Genomic DNA, 18,168 nt, shown 5'->3' on the forward strand with positions numbered 1-18,168 from the left:
GTCTTGTCCCACCATCCCGCTCCCCAAGCCACCCGCTCTCCTGCTCCCCACGCCGTCCAGCCCCCCTGCTCCCCACGCCGTCCTGCCCCCCTGCTCCCCACGCCATCCCGCTCCCCCCACCATCCCGCCCCCTGCTCCCCCCACCATCCCGCCCCCGGCTCCCCCCACCATCCCGCCCCCCGCTCCCCACGCCATCCCGCCCCCCCACGCCATCCAGCTCCCCACGCCATCCCGCCCCCCTGCTCCCCCCGCCATCCTGCCCCCTGCTCCCCCCGCCCCCCTGCTCCCCCCGCCCCCCTGCTCCCGACACCATCCCGCCCCCTGCTCCCCAAGCCATCCCGCCCCCCTGCTCCCCACGCTATCCCGCCCCCCTGCTCCCCATGCCATCCCGCCCCCCTGCTCCCCACGCTATCCCGCCCCCCTGCTCCCCAAGCCATCCCGCCCCCCTGCTCCCCACGCCATCCCGCCCCCCCTGCTCCCCAAGCCATCCCGCCCCCCTGCTCCCCACGCTATCCCGCCCCCCTGCTCCCCACGCCATCCCGCCCCCCTGCTCCCCACGCTATCCCGCCCCCCTGCTCCACAAGCCATCCCGCCCCCTGCTCCCCACGCCATCCCGCCCCCCTGCTCCCCAAGCCATCCCGCCCCCCTGCTCCCCACGCCATCCCGCCCCCCTGCTCCCCACGCCATCCCGCTCCCCTGCTCCCCACGCCATCCCGCCCCCCTGCTCCCCACGCCATCCAGCTCCCCACGCCATCCCGCCCCCCTGCTCCCCACGCCATCCCGGCCCCCTACGCCATCCCGCCCCCCTGCTCCCCACGCCATCCCGCCCCCCACGCCATCCCGCCCCCCTGCTCCCCACGCCATCCCGGCCACCTACGCCATCCCGCCCCCCTGCTCCCCACGCCATCCCGCTCCCCTGCCCCCCACGCCATCCCGCTCCCCTGCTCCCCACGCCATCCCAGCCCCCGCTCCACACGCCATCCCAGCCCCCGCTCCACACGCCATCCCGCCCCCCACGCCATAACGCCCCCCGCTCCCTACGCCATCCCGCCCCCCTGCTCCCCACGCCATCCCGCTCCCCTGCTCCCCACGCCATCACGCCCCCTGCTCCCCACGCCATCCGGCCCCCATGCTCCCCACGCCATCCCGGCCCCCTGAACCCCACGCCATCGCGGCCCCGTGGTCCCCACGCCATCCCGCCCCCTGCTCCCCACGCCATCCCGCCCCCCTGCTCCCCACGCCATCCCAGCCCCCTGCTCCCCACGCCATCCCACTCCCCACGCCATCCCGCTCCCCTGCTCCCCACGCCATCCCAGCCCCCTGCTCCCCACGCCATCCCGCCTCCCTGCTCCCCACGCCATCCCGCCCCCTGCTCCCCTGCCATCCCGCCCCCCTGCTTCCCACGCCATCCCGCCCCCCTGCTCCCCACACCATCCCGCCCCCCTGCTCCCCACGCCATCCCAGCCCCCTGCTCCCCACGCCATCCCGCTCCCCACGCCATCCCGCTCCCCTGCTCCCCACGCCATCCCGCTCCCCACGCCATCCCGCCCCCTACTCCCCACGCCATCCCGCCCCCCATGCCATACCGCCCCCTGCTCCCCACGCCATCCCGCCCCCTTCTCCCCACGCCATCCCGCCCCACCGCTCCCCACGCCATCCCGCCCCCTGCTCCCCACGCCATCCCGCCCCCTGCTCCCCACGCCATCCCGCCCCCTTCTTTCCATGCCATACCGCCCCCGTTCCCCACGCCATCCCGCCTCCCTGCTCCCCACGCCATCCCGCCCCCCTGCTCCCCACGCCATCCCGCCCCCTGCTCCCCACGCCATCCCGCTCCCCACGCCATCCCGCTCCCCTGCTCCCCACGCCATCTTGCCCCCTGCTACCCACACCATCCCGCCCCCCTGCTCCCCACGCCATCCCGCCCCCTGCTCCCCACGCCATCCCGCTCCCCACGCCATCCCGCCCCATTCTCCCCACGCCATCCCGCCCCCTGCTCCCCACGCCATCCCGCTCCCCACGCCATCCCGCCCCCCTGCTCCCCACGCCATCCCGCCCCCTGCTCCCCACGCCATCCCGGCCCCCTGCTCCCCACGCCATCCCGGCCCCCTGCTCCCCACGCCATCCCGGCCCCCTGCTCCCCACGCCATCCCGGCCCCCTGCTCCCCACGCCATCCCGGCCCCTGCCATCCCAGCCGCCTGCTCCCCTGCCCCCCACACCATCCCGGCCCCCATGCTCCCCACGCCATCCCGCCCCCCTGCTCCCCACGCCATCCCGCCCCCCTGCTCCCCACGCCATCCCGCCCCCCTGCTCCCCACGCCGTCCCGCTCCCCTGCTCCCCACGCCATCCTGCCCCCCTGCTCCCCACGCCATCCCGCTCCCCTGCTCCCCACGCCATCCCAGCCCCCTGCTCCCCACACCATCCCGCCCCCCTGCTCCCCACGCCATCCCGCCCCCCCACGCCATCCCGACCCTGCTCCCCACGCCATCCCGCCCCCCTGCTCCCCACGCCACCCGCCCCCCACACCATCCCGCCCCCTGCCCCCCACACCATCCCGCTCCCTGCCTCCCACATCATCCCGCCCCCTGCCCCCCACACCATCCCGCCCCCTGCTCCCCACACCATCCCGCCCCCTGCCCCCCACCCCATCCCGCCCCCCTACTCCCCACACCATCCCACCCCCCTGCCCCCACGCCATCCCGCCCCCCTACTCCCCACACCATCCCACCCCCCTGCTCCCCACGCCATCCCGCCCCCCTGCTCCCCACGCCTTCCCGCCCCCCTGCTCCCCACGCCATCCCGCCCCCATGCTCCCCTCCGACACCTGATCTGGTACAGAAGGATACCGTCTCCTCCCTGGCTTTAGCAATCACCAGATTTTCCATCATTTGTCGCTGAAGGGACAGTGTCTGGAGGGGACAAAAGCGCATGGTCAGAGAAGGCAGCGACACAGTCTGTGTGTGACACTGACCCAGCTCTCTCTATCTGTGTGACACTGTCCCAGCTCTCTCTCTGTGTGACACTGACCCAGCTCTCTCTCTGTGTGACACTGACCCAGCTCTCTCTCTCTCTGTGTGACACTGACCCAGCTCTCTCTGTGTGACACTGAACCAGCTCTCTCTCTGTGTGACACTGACCCAGCTCTCTCTCTGTGTGACACTGACCCAGCTCTCTCTGTGTGTGACACTGACCCAGCTCTCTCTGTGTGTGACACTGACCCAGCTCTCTCTCTGTGTGACACTGACCCAGCTCTCTCTCTGTGTGACACTGACCCAGCTCTCTCTGTGTAACACTGACCCAGCTCTCTCTGTGTAACACTGACCCAGCTCTCTCTGTGTGACACTGACCCAGCTCTCTCTGTGTGACACTGACCCAGCTCTCTCTCTGTGTGTGACACTGACCCAGCTCTCTCTCTGTGTGTGACACTGTCCCAGCTCTCTCTGTGTGTGACACTGACCCAGCTCTTTCTGTGTAACACTGACCCAGCTCTCTCTGTGTGACACTGTCCAAGCTCTCTCTGTGTGACACTGACCCAGCTCTTTCTGTGTAACACTGACCCAGCTCTCTCTGTGTGACACTGACCCAGCTCTCTCTCTCTCTGTGTGTGACACTGACCCAGCTCTCTCTGTGTGACACTGACCCAGCTCTCTCTGTGTGACACTGACCCAGCTCTCTCTGTGTGACACTGACCCAGCTCTCTCTGTGTGACACTGACCCAGCTCTCTCTGTGTGACACTGACCCAGCTCTCTCTCTGTGTGACACTGACCCAGCTCTCTCTCTGTGTGACACTGTCCCAGCTCTCTCTCTCTCTCTGTGACACTGTCCCAGCTCTCTCTCTGTGTGTGACACTGTCCCAGCTCTCTCTGTGTGACACTGACCCAGCTCTCTCTGTGTGACACTGTCCCAGCTCTCTCTCTGTGTGACACTGACTCAGCTCTCTCTCTGTGTGGCACTGTCCCAGCTCTCTCTCTCTGTGTGACACTGACCCAGCTCTCTGTGTGTGACACTGACCCAGCTCTCTCTCTGTGTGACACTGACCCAGCTCTCTCTCTGTGTGACACTGACCCAGCTCTCTCTGTGTGACACTGACCCAGCTCTCTCTGTGTGACACTGACCCAGCTCTCTCTCTGTGTAACACTGACCCAGCTCTCTCTGTGTGACACTGTCCCAGCTCTCTCTCTCTCTGTGACACTGACCCAGCTCTCTCTCTGTGTGTGACACTGTCCCAGCTCTCTCTCTGTGTGTGACACTGTCCCAGCTCTCTCTGTGTGACACTGACCCAGCTCTCTCTGTGTGACACTGTCCCAGCTCTCTCTCTCTGTGTGACACTGTCCCAGCTCTCTCTCTTTGTGTGACACTGTCCCAGCTCTCTCTGTGTGACACTGACCCAGCTCTCTCTCTGTGTGACACTGTCCCAGCTCTCTCTCTGTGTGACACTGACTCAGCTCTCTCTCTGTGTGGCACTGTCCCAGCTCTCTCTCTGTGTGACACTGTCCCAGCTCTCTCTCTGTGTGTGACACTGTCCCAGCTCTCTCTGTGTGACACTGACCCAGCTCTCTGTGTGTGACACTGACCCAGCTCTCTCTCTGTGTGACACTGACCCAGCTCTCTCTGTGTGACACTGACCCAGCTCTCTCTGTGTGACACTGACCCAGCTCTCTCTGTGTGACACTGACCCAGCTCTCTCTGTGTGACACTGACCCAGCTCTCTCTCTGTGTGACACTGACCCAGCTCTCTCTCTGTGTGACACTGACCCAGCTCTCTCTCTGTGTGACACTGACCCAGCTCTCTGTGTGTGACACTGTCCCAGCTCTCTCTCTGTTTGTGACACTGACCCAGCTCTCTCTCTCTGTGTGTGACACTGTCCCAGCTCTCTCTCTGTTTGTGACACTGTCCCAGCTCTCTCTGTGTGACACTGACCCAGCTCTCTCTGTGTGACACTGTCCCAGCTCTCTCTCTGTGTGACACTGACCCAGCTCTCTCTGTCTGACACTGACCCAGCTCTCTCTGTGTGTGACACTGACCCAGCTCTCTCTGTTGTGACACTGACCCAGCTCTCTCTGTTGTGACACTGACCCAGCTCTCTCTCTGTCTGACACTGACCCAGCTCTCTCTCTGTGTGTGACACTGACCCAGCTCTCTCTCTCTGTGTGACACTGACTCAGCTCTCTCTCTGTGACACTGACCCAGCTCTCTCTCTGTGTGACACTGACCCAGCTCTCTCTGTGTGACACTGACCCAGCTCTCTCTCTATGTGACACTGTCCCAGCTCTCTCTCTGTGTGACACTGACTCAGCTCTCTCTCTGTGACACTGACCCAGCTCTCTCTCTGTGTGTGACACTGACACAGCACTCTCTGTGTGACACTGACCCAGCTCTCTCTGTGTGACACTCACCCAGCTCTCTCTGTGTGACACTGACCCAGCTCTCTCTGTGTGACACTGACCCATCTCTCTCTGTGTAACACTGACCCAGCTCTCTGTGTGTGACACTGACCCAGCTCTCTCTCTGTGTGACACTGACTCAGCTCTCTCTCTCTGTGACACTGACCCAGCTCTCTCTCTCTGTGACACTGACCCAGCTCTCTCTGTGTGACACTGACCCAGCTCTCTCTGTGTGACACTGACCCAGCTCTCTCTGTGTGACACTGACCCAGCTCTCTCTGTGTGACACTGACCCAGCTCTCTCTGTGTGACACTGACCCAGCTCTCTCTGTGTGACACTGACCCAGCTCTCTCTGTGTGACACAGACCCAGCTCTCTCTGCGTGACACTGACACAGCTCTCTCTCTCTGTGTGACGCTGACCCAGCTCTCTCTCTGTGTGACGCTGACCCAGCTCTCTCTGTGTGACACTGACCCAGCTCTCTCTGTGTGACACTGACCCAGCTCTCTCTGTGTGACACTGACCCAGCTCTCTCTCTGTGTGTGACACTGTCCCAGCTCTCTCTGTGTGACACTGACCCAGCTCTCTCTCTGTGTGACACTGACCCAGCTCTCTCTCTGTGTAACACTGACCCAGCTCTCTCTGTGTGACACTGTCCCAGCTCTCTCTCTCTCTGTGACACTGACCCAGCTCTCTCTCTGTGTGTGACACTGTCCCAGCTCTCTCTCTGTGTGTGACACTGTCCCAGCTCTCTCTGTGTGACACTGACCCAGCTCTCTCTGTGTGACACTGTCCCAGCTCTCTCTCTGTGTGACACTGTCCCAGCTCTCTCTCTGTGTGTGACACTGTCCCAGCTCTCTCTGTGTGACACTGACCCAGCTCTCTCTCTGTGTGACACTGACCCAGCTCTCTCTGTGTGACACTGTCCCAGCTCTCTCTCTGTGTGACACTGACTCAGCTCTCTCTCTGTGTGGCACTGTCCCAGCTCTCTCTCTCTGTGTGACACTGACCCAGCTCTCTGTTTGTGACACTGACCCAGCTCTCTCTCTGTGTGACACTGACCCAGCTCTCTCTGTGTGACACTGACCCAGCTCTCTCTGTGTGACACTGACCCAGCTCTCTCTGTGTGACACTGACCCAGCTCTCTCTGTGTGACACTGACCCAGCTCTCTCTCTGTGTGACACTGACCCAGCTCTCTCTCTGTGTAACACTGACCCAGCTCTCTCTGTGTGACACTGTCCCAGCTCTCTCTCTCTCTGTGACACTGACCCAGCTCTCTCTCTGTGTGTGACACTGTCCCAGCTCTCTCTCTGTGTGTGACACTGTCCCAGCTCTATCTGTGTGACACTGACCCAGCTCTCTCTGTGTGACACTGTCCCAGCTCTCTCTCTGTGTGACACTGTCCCAGCTCTCTCTCTGTGTGTGACACTGTCCCAGCTCTCTCTGTGTGACACTGTCCCAGCTCTCTCTCTGTGTGACACTGTCCCAGCTCTCTCTCTGTGTGACACTGACTCAGCTCTCTCTCTGTGTGGCACTGTCCCAGCTCTCTCTCTGTGTGACACTGTCCCAGCTCTCTCTCTGTGTGTGACACTGTCCCAGCTCTCTCTGTGTGACACTGACCCAGCTCTCTGTGTGTGACACTGACCCAGCTCTCTCTCTGTGTGACACTGACCCAGCTCTCTCTGTGTGACACTGACCCAGCTCTCTCTGTGTGACACTGACCCAGCTCTCTCTGTGTGACACTGACCCAGCTCTCTCTGTGTGACACTGACCCAGCTCTCTCTCTGTGTGACACTGACCCAGCTCTCTCTCTGTGTAACACTGACCCAGCTCTCTGTGTGTGACACTGTCCCAGCTCTCTCTCTGTTTGTGACACTGACCCAGCTCTCTCTCTCTGTGTGTGACACTGTCCCAGCTCTCTCTGTTTGTGACACTGTCCCAGCTCTCTCTGTGTGACACTGACCCAGCTCTCTCTGTGTGACACTGTCCCAGCTCTCTCTCTGTGTGACAATGACTCAGCTCTCTCTCTGTGTGGCACTGTCCCAGCTCTCTCTCTGTGTGACACTGACCCAGCTCTCTCTGTCTGACACTGACCCAGCTCTCTCTGTGTGTGACACTGACCCAGCTCTCTCTGTTGTGACACTGACCCAGCTCTCTCTCTGTCTGACACTGACCCAGCTCTCTCTCTGTGTGTGACACTGACCCAGCTCTCTCTCTCTGTGTGACACTGACTCAGCTCTCTCTCTGTGACACTGACCCAGCTCTCTCTCTGTGTGACACTGACCCAGCTCTCTCTGTGTGACACTGACCCAGCTCTCTCTCTATGTGACACTGTCCCAGCTCTCTCTCTGTGTGACACTGACTCAGCTCTCTCTCTGTGACACTGACCCAGCTCTCTCTCTGTGTGTGACACTGACACAGCACTCTCTGTGTGACACTGACCCAGCTCTCTCTGTGTGACACTCACCCAGCTCTCTCTGTGTGACACTCACCCAGCTCTCTCTGTGTGACACTGACCCAGCTCTCTCTGTGTGACACTGACCCATCTCTCTCTGTGTAACACTGACCCATCTCTCTCTGTGTAACACTGACCCAGCTCTCTGTGTGTGACACTGACCCAGCTCTCTCTCTGTGTGACCCTGACTCAGCTCTCTCTCTCTGTGACACTGACCCAGCTCTCTCTCTCTGTGACACTGACCCAGCTCTCTCTGTGTGACACTGACCCAGCTCTCTCTGTGTGACACTGACCCAGCTCTCTCTGTGTGACACTGACCCAGCTCTCTCTGTGTGACACTGACCCAGCTCTCTCTGTGTGACACTGACCCAGCTCTCTCTGTGTGACACTGACCCAGCTCTCTCTGTGTGACACTGACCCAGCTCTCTCTGCATGACACTGACACAGCTCTCTCTCTCTGTGTGACGCTGACCCAGCTCTCTCTCTGTGTGACGCTGACCCAGCTCTCTCTGTGTGACACTGACCCAGCTCTCTCTGTGTGACACTGACCCAGCTCTCTCTGTGTGACACTGACCCAGCTCTCTCTCTGTGTGTGACACTGTCCCAGCTCTCTCTGTGTGACACTGACCCAGCTCTCTCTCTGTGTGACACTGACCCAGCTCTCTCTCTGTGTAACACTGACCCAGCTCTCTCTGTGTGACACTGTCCCAGCTCTCTCTCTCTCTCTGTGACACTGACCCAGCTCTCTCTCTGTGTGTGACACTGTCCCAGCTCTCTCTCTGTGTGTGACACTGTCCCAGCTCTCTCTGTGTGACACTGACCCAGCTCTCTCTGTGTGACACTGTCCCAGCTCTCTCTCTGTGTGACACTGTCCCAGCTCTCTCTCTGTGTGTGAAACTGTCCCAGCTCTCTCTGTGTGACACTGACCCAGCTCTCTCTCTGTGTGACACTGTCCCAGCTCTCTCTCTGTGTGACACTGACTCAGCTCTCTCTCTGTGTGGCACTGTCCCAGCTCTCTCTCTGTGTGACACTGTCCCAGCTCTCTCTCTGTGTGTGACACTGTCCCAGCTCTCTCTGTGTGACACTGACCCAGCTCTCTGTGTGTGACACTGACCCAGCTCTCTCTCTGTGTGACACTGACCCAGCTCTCTCTGTGTGACACTGACCCAGCTCTCTCTGTGTGACACTGACCCAGCTCTCTCTGTGTGACACTGACCCAGCTCTCTCTGTGTGACACTGACCCAGCTCTCTCTGTGTGACACTGACCCAGCTCTCTCTCTGTGTGACACTGACCCAGCTCTCTCTCTGTGTAACACTGACCCAGCTCTCTGTGTGTGACACTGTCCCAGCTCTCTCTCTGTTTGTGACACTGACCCAGCTCTCTCTCTCTGTGTGTGACACTGTCCCAGCTCTCTCTCTGTTTGTGACACTGTCCCAGCTCTCTCTGTGTGACACTGACCCAGCTCTCTCTGTGTGACACTGTCCCAGCTCTCTCTCTGTGTGACAATGACTCAGCTCTCTCTCTGTGTGGCACTGTCCCAGCTCTCTCTCTGTGTGACACTGACCCAGCTCTCTCTGTCTGACACTGACCCAGCTCTCTCTGTGTGTGACACTGACCCAGCTCTCTCTGTTGTGACACTGACCCAGCTCTCTCTCTGTCTGACACTGACCCAGCTCTCTCTCTGTGTGTGACACTGACCCAGCTCTCTCTCTCTGTGTGACACTGACTCAGCTCTCTCTCTGTGACACTGACCCAGCTCTCTCTCTGTGTGACACTGACCCAGCTCTCTCTGTGTGACACTGACCCAGCTCTCTCTCTATGTGACACTGTCCCAGCTCTCTCTCTGTGTGACACTGACTCAGCTCTCTCTCTGTGACACTGACCCAGCTCTCTCTCTGTGTGTGACACTGACACAGCACTCTCTGTGTGACACTGACCCAGCTCTCTCTGTGTGACACTCACCCAGCTCTCTCTGTGTGACACTGACCCATCTCTCTCTGTGTGACACTGACCCATCTCTCTCTGTGTAACACTGACCCAGCTCTCTGTGTGTGACACTGACCCAGCTCTCTCTCTGTGTGACACTGACTCAGCTCTCTCTCTCTGTGACACTGACCCAGCTCTCTCTCTCTGTGACACTGACCCAGCTCTCTCTGTGTGACACTGACCCAGCTCTCTCTGTGTGACACTGACCCAGCTCTCTCTGTGTGACACTGACCCAGCTCTCTCTGTGTGACACTGACCCAGCTCTCTCTGTGTGACACTGACCCAGCTCTCTCTGTGTGACACTGACCCAGCTCTCTCTGTGTGACACTGACCCAGCTCTCTCTGTGTGACACTGACCCAGCTCTCTCTGCGTGACACTGACACAGCTCTCTCTCTCTGTGTGACGCTGACCCAGCTCTCTCTCTGTGTGACGCTGACCCAGCTCTCTCTGTGTGACACTGACCCAGCTCTCTCTCTGTGTGACGCTGACCCAGCTCTCTCTGTGTGACACTGACCCAGCTCTCTCTGTGTGACACTGACCCAGCTCTCTCTGTGTGACACTGACCCAGCTCTCTCTCTGTGTGTGACACTGTCCCAGCTCTCTCTGTGTGACACTGACCCAGCTCTCTCTGTGTGACACTGACCCAGCTCTCTCTGTGTGACATTGACCCAGCTCTCTCTGTTTGACACTGACCCAGCTCTCTCTCTGTGGGACACTGACCCAGCTCTCTCTGTGTGTGTGACACTGACCCAGCTCTCTCTGTGTGACACTGACCCAGCTCTCTGTGTGACACTGACCCAGCTCTCTCTCTGTGTGACACTGACCCAGCTCTCTCTCTGTGTGACACTGACCCAGCTCTCTCTCTGTGTGACACTGACCCAGCTCTTTCTCTGTGTGACACTGACCCAGCTCTCTCTGCGTGACACTGACACAGCTCTCTCTGTGTGACACTGACACAGCTCTCTCTGTGTGACACTGACACAGCTCTCTCTGTGTGACACTGACCCAGCTCTCTCTGTGTGACACTGACCCAGCTCTCTCTCTGTGTGACACTGACCCAGCTCTCTCTCTGTGTGGCACTGTCCCAGCTCTCTCTGTGTGACACTGTCCCAGCTCTCTCTCTGTGTGACACTGACACAGCTCTCTCTGCGTGACACTGACACAGCTCTCTCTGTGTGACACTGACACAGCTCTCTCTGTGTGACACTGACACAGCTCTCTCTGTGTGTGACACTGTTCCAGCTCCCTCTGTGACACTGTCCCAGCTCTCTCTGTGTGACACTGACCCAGCTCACTCTCTGTGTGACACTGACCCAGCTCTCTCTCTCTGTGTGACACTGACCCAGCTCTCTCTCTCTGTATGACACTGTCCCAGCTCTCTCTGTATGACACTGTCCCAGCTCTCTCTGTGTGACACTGTCCCAGCTCTCTCTCTCTCTGTGTGTGACACTGACCCAGCTCTCTCTCTCTCTGTGTGTGACACTGACCCAGCTCTCTCTCTCTGCGTGACACTGACACAGCTCTCTCTCTGCGTGACACTGACACAGCTCTCTCTCTCTCTGCGTGACACTGACCCAGCTCTCTCTCTCTGCGTGACACTGACACAGCTCTCTCTCTGTGCGTGACACTGACCCAGCTCTCTCTCTGTATGACACTGACCCAGCTCTCTCTCTGTGTGACACTGACCCAGCTCTCTCTCTGTGTGACACTGACCCAGCTCTCTCTCTGTGTGACACTCACCCAGCTCTCTCTCTGTGTGACACTGACCCAGCTCTTTCTCTGTGTGACACTGACCCAGCTCTCTCTGCGTGACACTGACACAGCTCTCTCTGTGTGACACTGACACAGCTCTCTCTGTGTGACACTGACACAGCTCTCTCTGTGTGACACTGACACAGCTCTCTCTGTGTGACACTGACCCAGCTCTCTCTGTGTGACACTGACCCAGCTCTCTCTCTGTGTGACACTGACCCAGCTCTCTCTCTGTGTGGCACTGTCCCAGCTCTCTCTGTGTGACACTGTCCCAGCTCTCTCTCTGTGTGACACTGACACAGCTCTCTCTGCGTGACACTGACACAGCTCTCTCTGTGTGACACTGACACAGCTCTCTCTGTGTGACACTGACACAGCTCTCTCTGTGTGTGACACTGTTCCAGCTCCCTCTGTGACACTGTCCCAGCTCTCTCTGTGTGACACTGACCCAGCTCACTCTCTGTGTGACACTGACCCAGCTCTCTCTCTCTGTGTGACACTGACCCAGCTCTCTCTCTCTGTATGACACTGTCCCAGCTCTCTCTGTATGACACTGTCCCAGCTCTCTCTGTGTGACACTGTCCCAGCTCTCTCTCTCTCTGTGTGTGACACTGACCCAGCTCTCTCTCTCTCTGTGTGTGACACTGACCCAGCTCTCTCTCTCTGCGTGACACTGACCCAGCTCTCTCTCTCTGCGTGACACTGACACAGCTCTCTCTCTGCGTGACACTGACACAGCTCTCTCTCTCTCTGCGTGACACTGACCCAGCTCTCTCTCTCTGCGTGACACTGACACAGCTCTCTCTCTGTGCGTGACACTGACCCAGCTCTCTCTGTGTGACACTGTCCCAGCTCTCTCTCTGTGTGACACTGACCCAGCTCTCTCTCTGTATGACACTGACCCAGCTCTCTCTCTGTGTGACACTGACCCAGCTCTCTCTCTGTGTGACACTGACCCAGCTCTCTCTCTGTGTGACACTCACCCAGCTCTCTCTCTGTGTGACACTGACCCAGCTCTTTCTCTGTGTGACACTGACCCAGCTCTCTCTGCGTGACACTGACACAGCTCTCTCTGTGTGACACTGACACAGCTCTCTCTGTGTGACACTGACACAGCTCTCTCTGTGTGACACTGACACAGCTCTCTCTGTGTGACACTGACCCAGCTCTCTCTGTGTGACACTGACCCAGCTCTCTCTCTGTGTGACACTGACCCAGCTCTCTCTCTGTGTGGCACTGTCCCAGCTCTCTCTGTGTGACACTGTCCCAGCTCTCTCTCTGTGTGACACTGACACAGCTCTCTCTGCGTGACACTGACACAGCTCTCTCTGTGTGACACTGACACAGCTCTCTCTGTGTGACACTGACACAGCTCTCTCTGTGTGTGACACTGTTCCAGCTCCCTCTGTGACACTGTCCCAGCTCTCTCTGTGTGACACTGACCCAGCTCACTCTCTGTGTGACACTGACCCAGCTCTCTCTCTCTGTGTGACACTGACCCAGCTCTCTCTCTCTGTATGACACTGTCCCAGCTCTCTCTGTATGACACTGTCCCAGCTCTCTCTGTGTGACACTGTCCCAGCTCTCTCTCTCTGTGTGTGACACTGACCCAGCTCTCTCTCTCTCTGTGTGTGACACTGACCCAGCTCTCTCTCTCTGCGTGACACTGACACAGCTCTCTCTCTGCGTGACACTGACACAGCTCTCTCTCTCTCTGCGTGACACTGACCCAGCTCTCTCTCTCTGCGTGACACTGACACAGCTCTCTCTCTCTGCGTGACACTGACACAGCTCTCTCTCTGTGCGTGACACTGACCCAGCTCTCTCTGTGTGACACTGTCCCAGCTCTCTCTCTGTGTGACACTGACCCAGCTCTCTCTCTGTATGACACTGACCCAGCTCTCTCTCTGTGTGACACTGACCCAGCTCTCTCTCTGTGTGACACTGACCCAGCTCTCTCTCTGTGTGACACTCACCCAGCTCTCTCTCTGTGTGACACTGACCCAGCTCTCTCTCTGTGTGACACTGGCCCAGCTCTCTCTATGTGACACTGTCCCAGCTCTCTCTGTGTGACACTGCCCCAGCTCTCTCTGCGTGACACTGACCCAGCTCTCTCTGTGTGACACTGTCCCAGCACTCTCTCTCTGTGTGACACTGACCCAGCTCTCTCTGTGTGACACTGACCCAGCTCTCTCTGTGTGACACTGACCCAGCTCTCTCTGTGTGACACTGACCCAGCTCTCTCTGTGTGACACTGACCCAGCTCTCTCTGTGTGACACTGACCCAGCTCTCTCTGTGTGACACTGACCCAGCTCTCTCTGTGTGACACTGACCCAGCTCTCTCTGTGTGACACTGACCCAGCTCTCTCTGTGTGACACTGACCCACCTCTCTCTGTGTGACACTGACCCAGCTCTCTCTGTGTGACACTGACCCATCTCTCTCTGTGTAACACTGACCCAGCTCTCTGTGTGTGACACTGACCCAGCTCTCTCTCTGTGTGACACTGACTCAGCTCTCTCTCTCTGTGACACTGACCCAGCTCTCTCTCTCTGTGACACTGACCCAGCTCTCTCTGTGTGACACTGACCCAGCTCTCTCTGTGTGACACTGACCCAGCTCTCTCTGTGTGACACTAACCAAGCTCTCTCTGTGTGACACTGACCCACCTCTCTCTGCGTGATGCTGACCCAGCTCTCTCTCTGTGTGTGACACTGACACAGCACTCTCTGTGTGACACTGACCCAGCTCTCTCTGTGTGACACTGACCCAGCTCTCTCTGTGTGACACTGACCCAGCTCTCTCTGTGTGACATTGACCCAGCTCTCTGTGTGTGACGCTGACCCAGCTCTCTCTGTGGGACACTGACCCAGCTCTCTCTGTGTGTGTGACACTGACCCAGCTCTCTCTGTGTGACACTGACCCAGCTCTCTCTGTGTGACACTGACCCAGCTCTCTCTCTCTGTGTGACACTGACCCAGCTCTTTCTCTGTGTGACACTGACCCAGCTCTCTCTGCGTGACACTGACACAGCTCTCTCTGTGTGACACTGACACAGCTCTCTCTGTGTGACACTGACACAGCTCTCTCTGTGTGACACTGACACAGCTCTCTCTGTGTGACACTGACCCAGCTCTCTCTGTGTGACACTGACCCAGCTTTCTCTCTGTGCGACACTGTCCCAGCTCTCTCTCTGTGTGACACTGACCCAGCTCTCTCTCTGTGTGACACTGACCCAGCTCTCTCTCTGTGTGACACTGACCCAGCTCTCTCTCTGTGTGACACTGACCCAGCTATCTCTGTGTGACACTGACCCAGCTCTCTCTCTGAGTGACACTGTCCCAGCTCTCTCTCTGTGTGACACTGACCCAGCTCTCTCTCTGTGTGACACTGACCCAGCTCTCTCTCTGTGTGACACTGACCCAGCTCTCTCTCTGTGTGACACTGACCCAGCTCTCTCTCTGTGTGACACTGACCCAGCTCTCTCTGTGTGACACTGTCCCAGCTCTCTCTGTGTGACACTGACCCAGCTCTCTCTGTGTGTGACACTGACCCAGCTCTCTCTCTCTGTGTGACACTGACCCAGCTCTCTCTGTGTGTGACACTGACCCAGCTCTGTCTCTGTGTGACACTGACCAAGCTCTCTCTCTGTGTGATACTGACCCAGCTCTCTCTGTGTGACACTGTCCCAGCTCTCTCTGTGTGACACTGACCCAGCTCTCTCTGTGTGACACTGACCCAGCTCTCTCTGTGTGACACTGACCCAGCTCTCTCTGTGTGACACTGACCCAGCTCTCTCTGTGTGACACTGACCCAGCTCTCTCTGTGTGACACTGACCCAGCTATCTCTGTGTGACACTGACCCAGCTCTCTCTGTGTGACACTGACCCAGCTCTCTCTGTGTGACACTGACCCACCTCTCTCTGTGTGACACTGACCCAGCTCTCTCTGTGTGACACTGACCCATCTCTCTCTGTGTAACACTGACCCAGCTCTCTGTGTGTGACACTGACCCAGCTCTCTCTCTGTGTGACACTGACTCAGCTCTCTCTCTCTGTGACACTGACCCAGCTCTCTCTCTCTGTGACACTGACCCAGCTCTCTCTGTGTGACACTGACCCAGCTCTCTCTGTGTGACACTGACCCAGCTCTCTCTGTGTGACACTAACCAAGCTCTCTCTGTGTGACACTGACCCACCTCTCTCTGCGTGATGCTGACCCAGCTCTCTCTCTGTGTGACACTGACACAGCACTCTCTGTGTGACACTGACCCAGCTCTCTCTGTGTGACACTGACCCAGCTCTCTCTGTGTGACACTGACCCAGCTCTCTCTGTGTGACATTGACCCAGCTCTCTGTGTGTGACGCTGACCCAGCTCTCTCTGTGGGACACTGACCCAGCTCTCTCTGTGTGTGTGACACTGACCCAGCTCTCTCTGTGTGACACTGACCCAGCTCTCTCTGTGTGACACTGACCCAGCTCTCTCTCTCTGTGTGACACTGACCCAGCTCTTTCTCTGTGTGACACTGACCCAGCTCTCTCTGCGTGACACTGACACAGCTCTCTCTGTGTGACACTGACACAGCTCTCTCTGTGTGACACTGACACAGCTCTCTCTGTGTGACACTGACACAGCTCTCTCTGTGTGACACTGACCCAGCTCTCTCTGTGTGACACTGACCCAGCTCTCTCTCTGTGTGACACTGACCCAGCTCTCTCTGTGTGACACTGACCCAGCTCTCTCTGTGTGTGACACTGACCCAGCTCTCTCTGTGTGTGTGACATTGTCCCAGCTCTCTCTGTGTGACACTGACCCAGCTCTCTCTGCGTGACACTGACACAGCTCTCTCTGTGTGACACTGACCCAGCTCTCTCTGTGTGACACTGACCCAGCTCTCTCTGTGTGTGACACTGTTCCAGCTCCCTCTGTGACACTGACCCAGCTCACTCTCTGTGTGACACTGACCAAGCTCTCTCTCTCTGTGTGACACTGACCCAGCTCTCTCTGTGTGTGACACTGACCCAGCTCTTTCTGTGTAACACTGACCCAGCTCTCTCTGTGTGACACTGTCCAAGCTCTCTCTGTGTGACACTGACCCAGCTCTTTCTGTGTAACACTGACCCAGCTCTCTCTGTGTGACACTGACCCAGCTCTCTCTCTCTCTGTGTGTGACACTGACCCAGCTCTCTCTGTGTGACACTGACCCAGCTCTCTCTGTGTGACACTGACCCAGCTCTCTCTGTGTGACACTGACCCAGCTCTCTCTGTGTGACACTGACCCAGCTCTCTCTGTGTGACACTGACCCAGCTCTCTCTCTGTGTGACACTGACCCAGCTCTCTCTCTGTGTGACACTGTCCCAGCTCTCTCTCTCTCTCTGTGACACTGTCCCAGCTCTCTCTCTGTGTGTGACACTGTCCCAGCTCTCTCTGTGTGACACTGACCCAGCTCTCTCTGTGTGACACTGTCCCAGCTCTCTCTCTGTGTGACACTGACTCAGCTCTCTCTCTGTGTGGCACTGTCCCAGCTCTCTCTCTCTGTGTGACACTGACCCAGCTCTCTGTGTGTGACACTGACCCAGCTCTCTCTCTGTGTGACACTGACCCAGCTCTCTCTCTGTGTGACACTGACCCAGCTCTCTCTGTGTGACACTGACCCAGCTCTCTCTGTGTGACACTGACCCAGCTCTCTCTGTGTGACACTGACCCAGCTCTCTCTCTGTGTAACACTGACCCAGCTCTCTCTGTGTGACACTGTCCCAGCTCTCTCTCTCTCTGTGACACTGACCCAGCTCTCTCTCTGTGTGTGACACTGTCCCAGCTCTCTCTCTGTGTGTGACACTGTCCCAGCTCTCTCTGTGTGACACTGACCCAGCTCTCTCTGTGTGACACTGTCCCAGCTCTCTCTCTCTGTGTGACACTGTCCCAGCTCTCTCTCTTGTGTGACACTGTCCCAGCTCTCTCTGTGTGACACTGACCCAGCTCTCTCTCTGTGTGACACTGTCCCAGCTGTCTCTCTGTGTGACACTGACTCAGCTCTCTCTCTGTGTGGCACTGTCCCAGCTCTCTCTCTGTGTGACACTGTCCCAGCTCTCTCTCTGTGTGTGACACTGTCCCAGCTCTCTCTGTGTGACACTGACCCAGCTCTCTGTGTGTGACACTGACCCAGCTCTCTCTCTGTGTGACACTGACCCAGCTCTCTCTGTGTGACACTGACCCAGCTCTCTCTGTGTGACACTGACCCAGCTCTCTCTGTGTGACACTGACCCAGCTCTCTCTGTGTGACACTGACCCAGCTCTCTCTCTGTGTGACACTGACCCAGCTCTCTCTCTGTGTGACACTGACCCAGCTCTCTCTCTGTGTGACACTGACCCAGCTCTCTGTGTGTGACACTGTCCCAGCTCTCTCTCTGTTTGTGACACTGACCCAGCTCTCTCTCTCTGTGTGTGACACTGTCCCAGCTCTCTCTCTGTTTGTGACACTGTCCCAGCTCTCTCTGTGTGACACTGACCCAGCTCTCTCTGTGTGACACTGTCCCAGCTCTCTCTCTGTGTGACACTGACCCAGCTCTCTCTGTCTGACACTGA

General features: G+C 58.5%; 1 protein-coding gene across 1 annotated transcript in view; it reads right to left on the bottom strand.

Moving 5' to 3' along the window:
* VPS9D1 (VPS9 domain containing 1) overlaps nt 1-18,168 on the bottom strand; it is a 74,855-nt gene that overhangs the window by 33,324 nt on the left and 23,363 nt on the right. The window contains exon 6 of the mRNA XM_075576833.1: nt 2,846-2,908. Within this exon, the coding sequence (XP_075432948.1) occupies nt 2,846-2,908 (63 nt within the window). The remainder of the gene's footprint in view (nt 1-2,845; nt 2,909-18,168) is intronic.

Source organism: Ascaphus truei, chromosome 19, assembly GCF_040206685.1.
Source record: "Ascaphus truei isolate aAscTru1 chromosome 19, aAscTru1.hap1, whole genome shotgun sequence".
Taxonomy (NCBI): domain Eukaryota; kingdom Metazoa; phylum Chordata; class Amphibia; order Anura; family Ascaphidae; genus Ascaphus; species Ascaphus truei.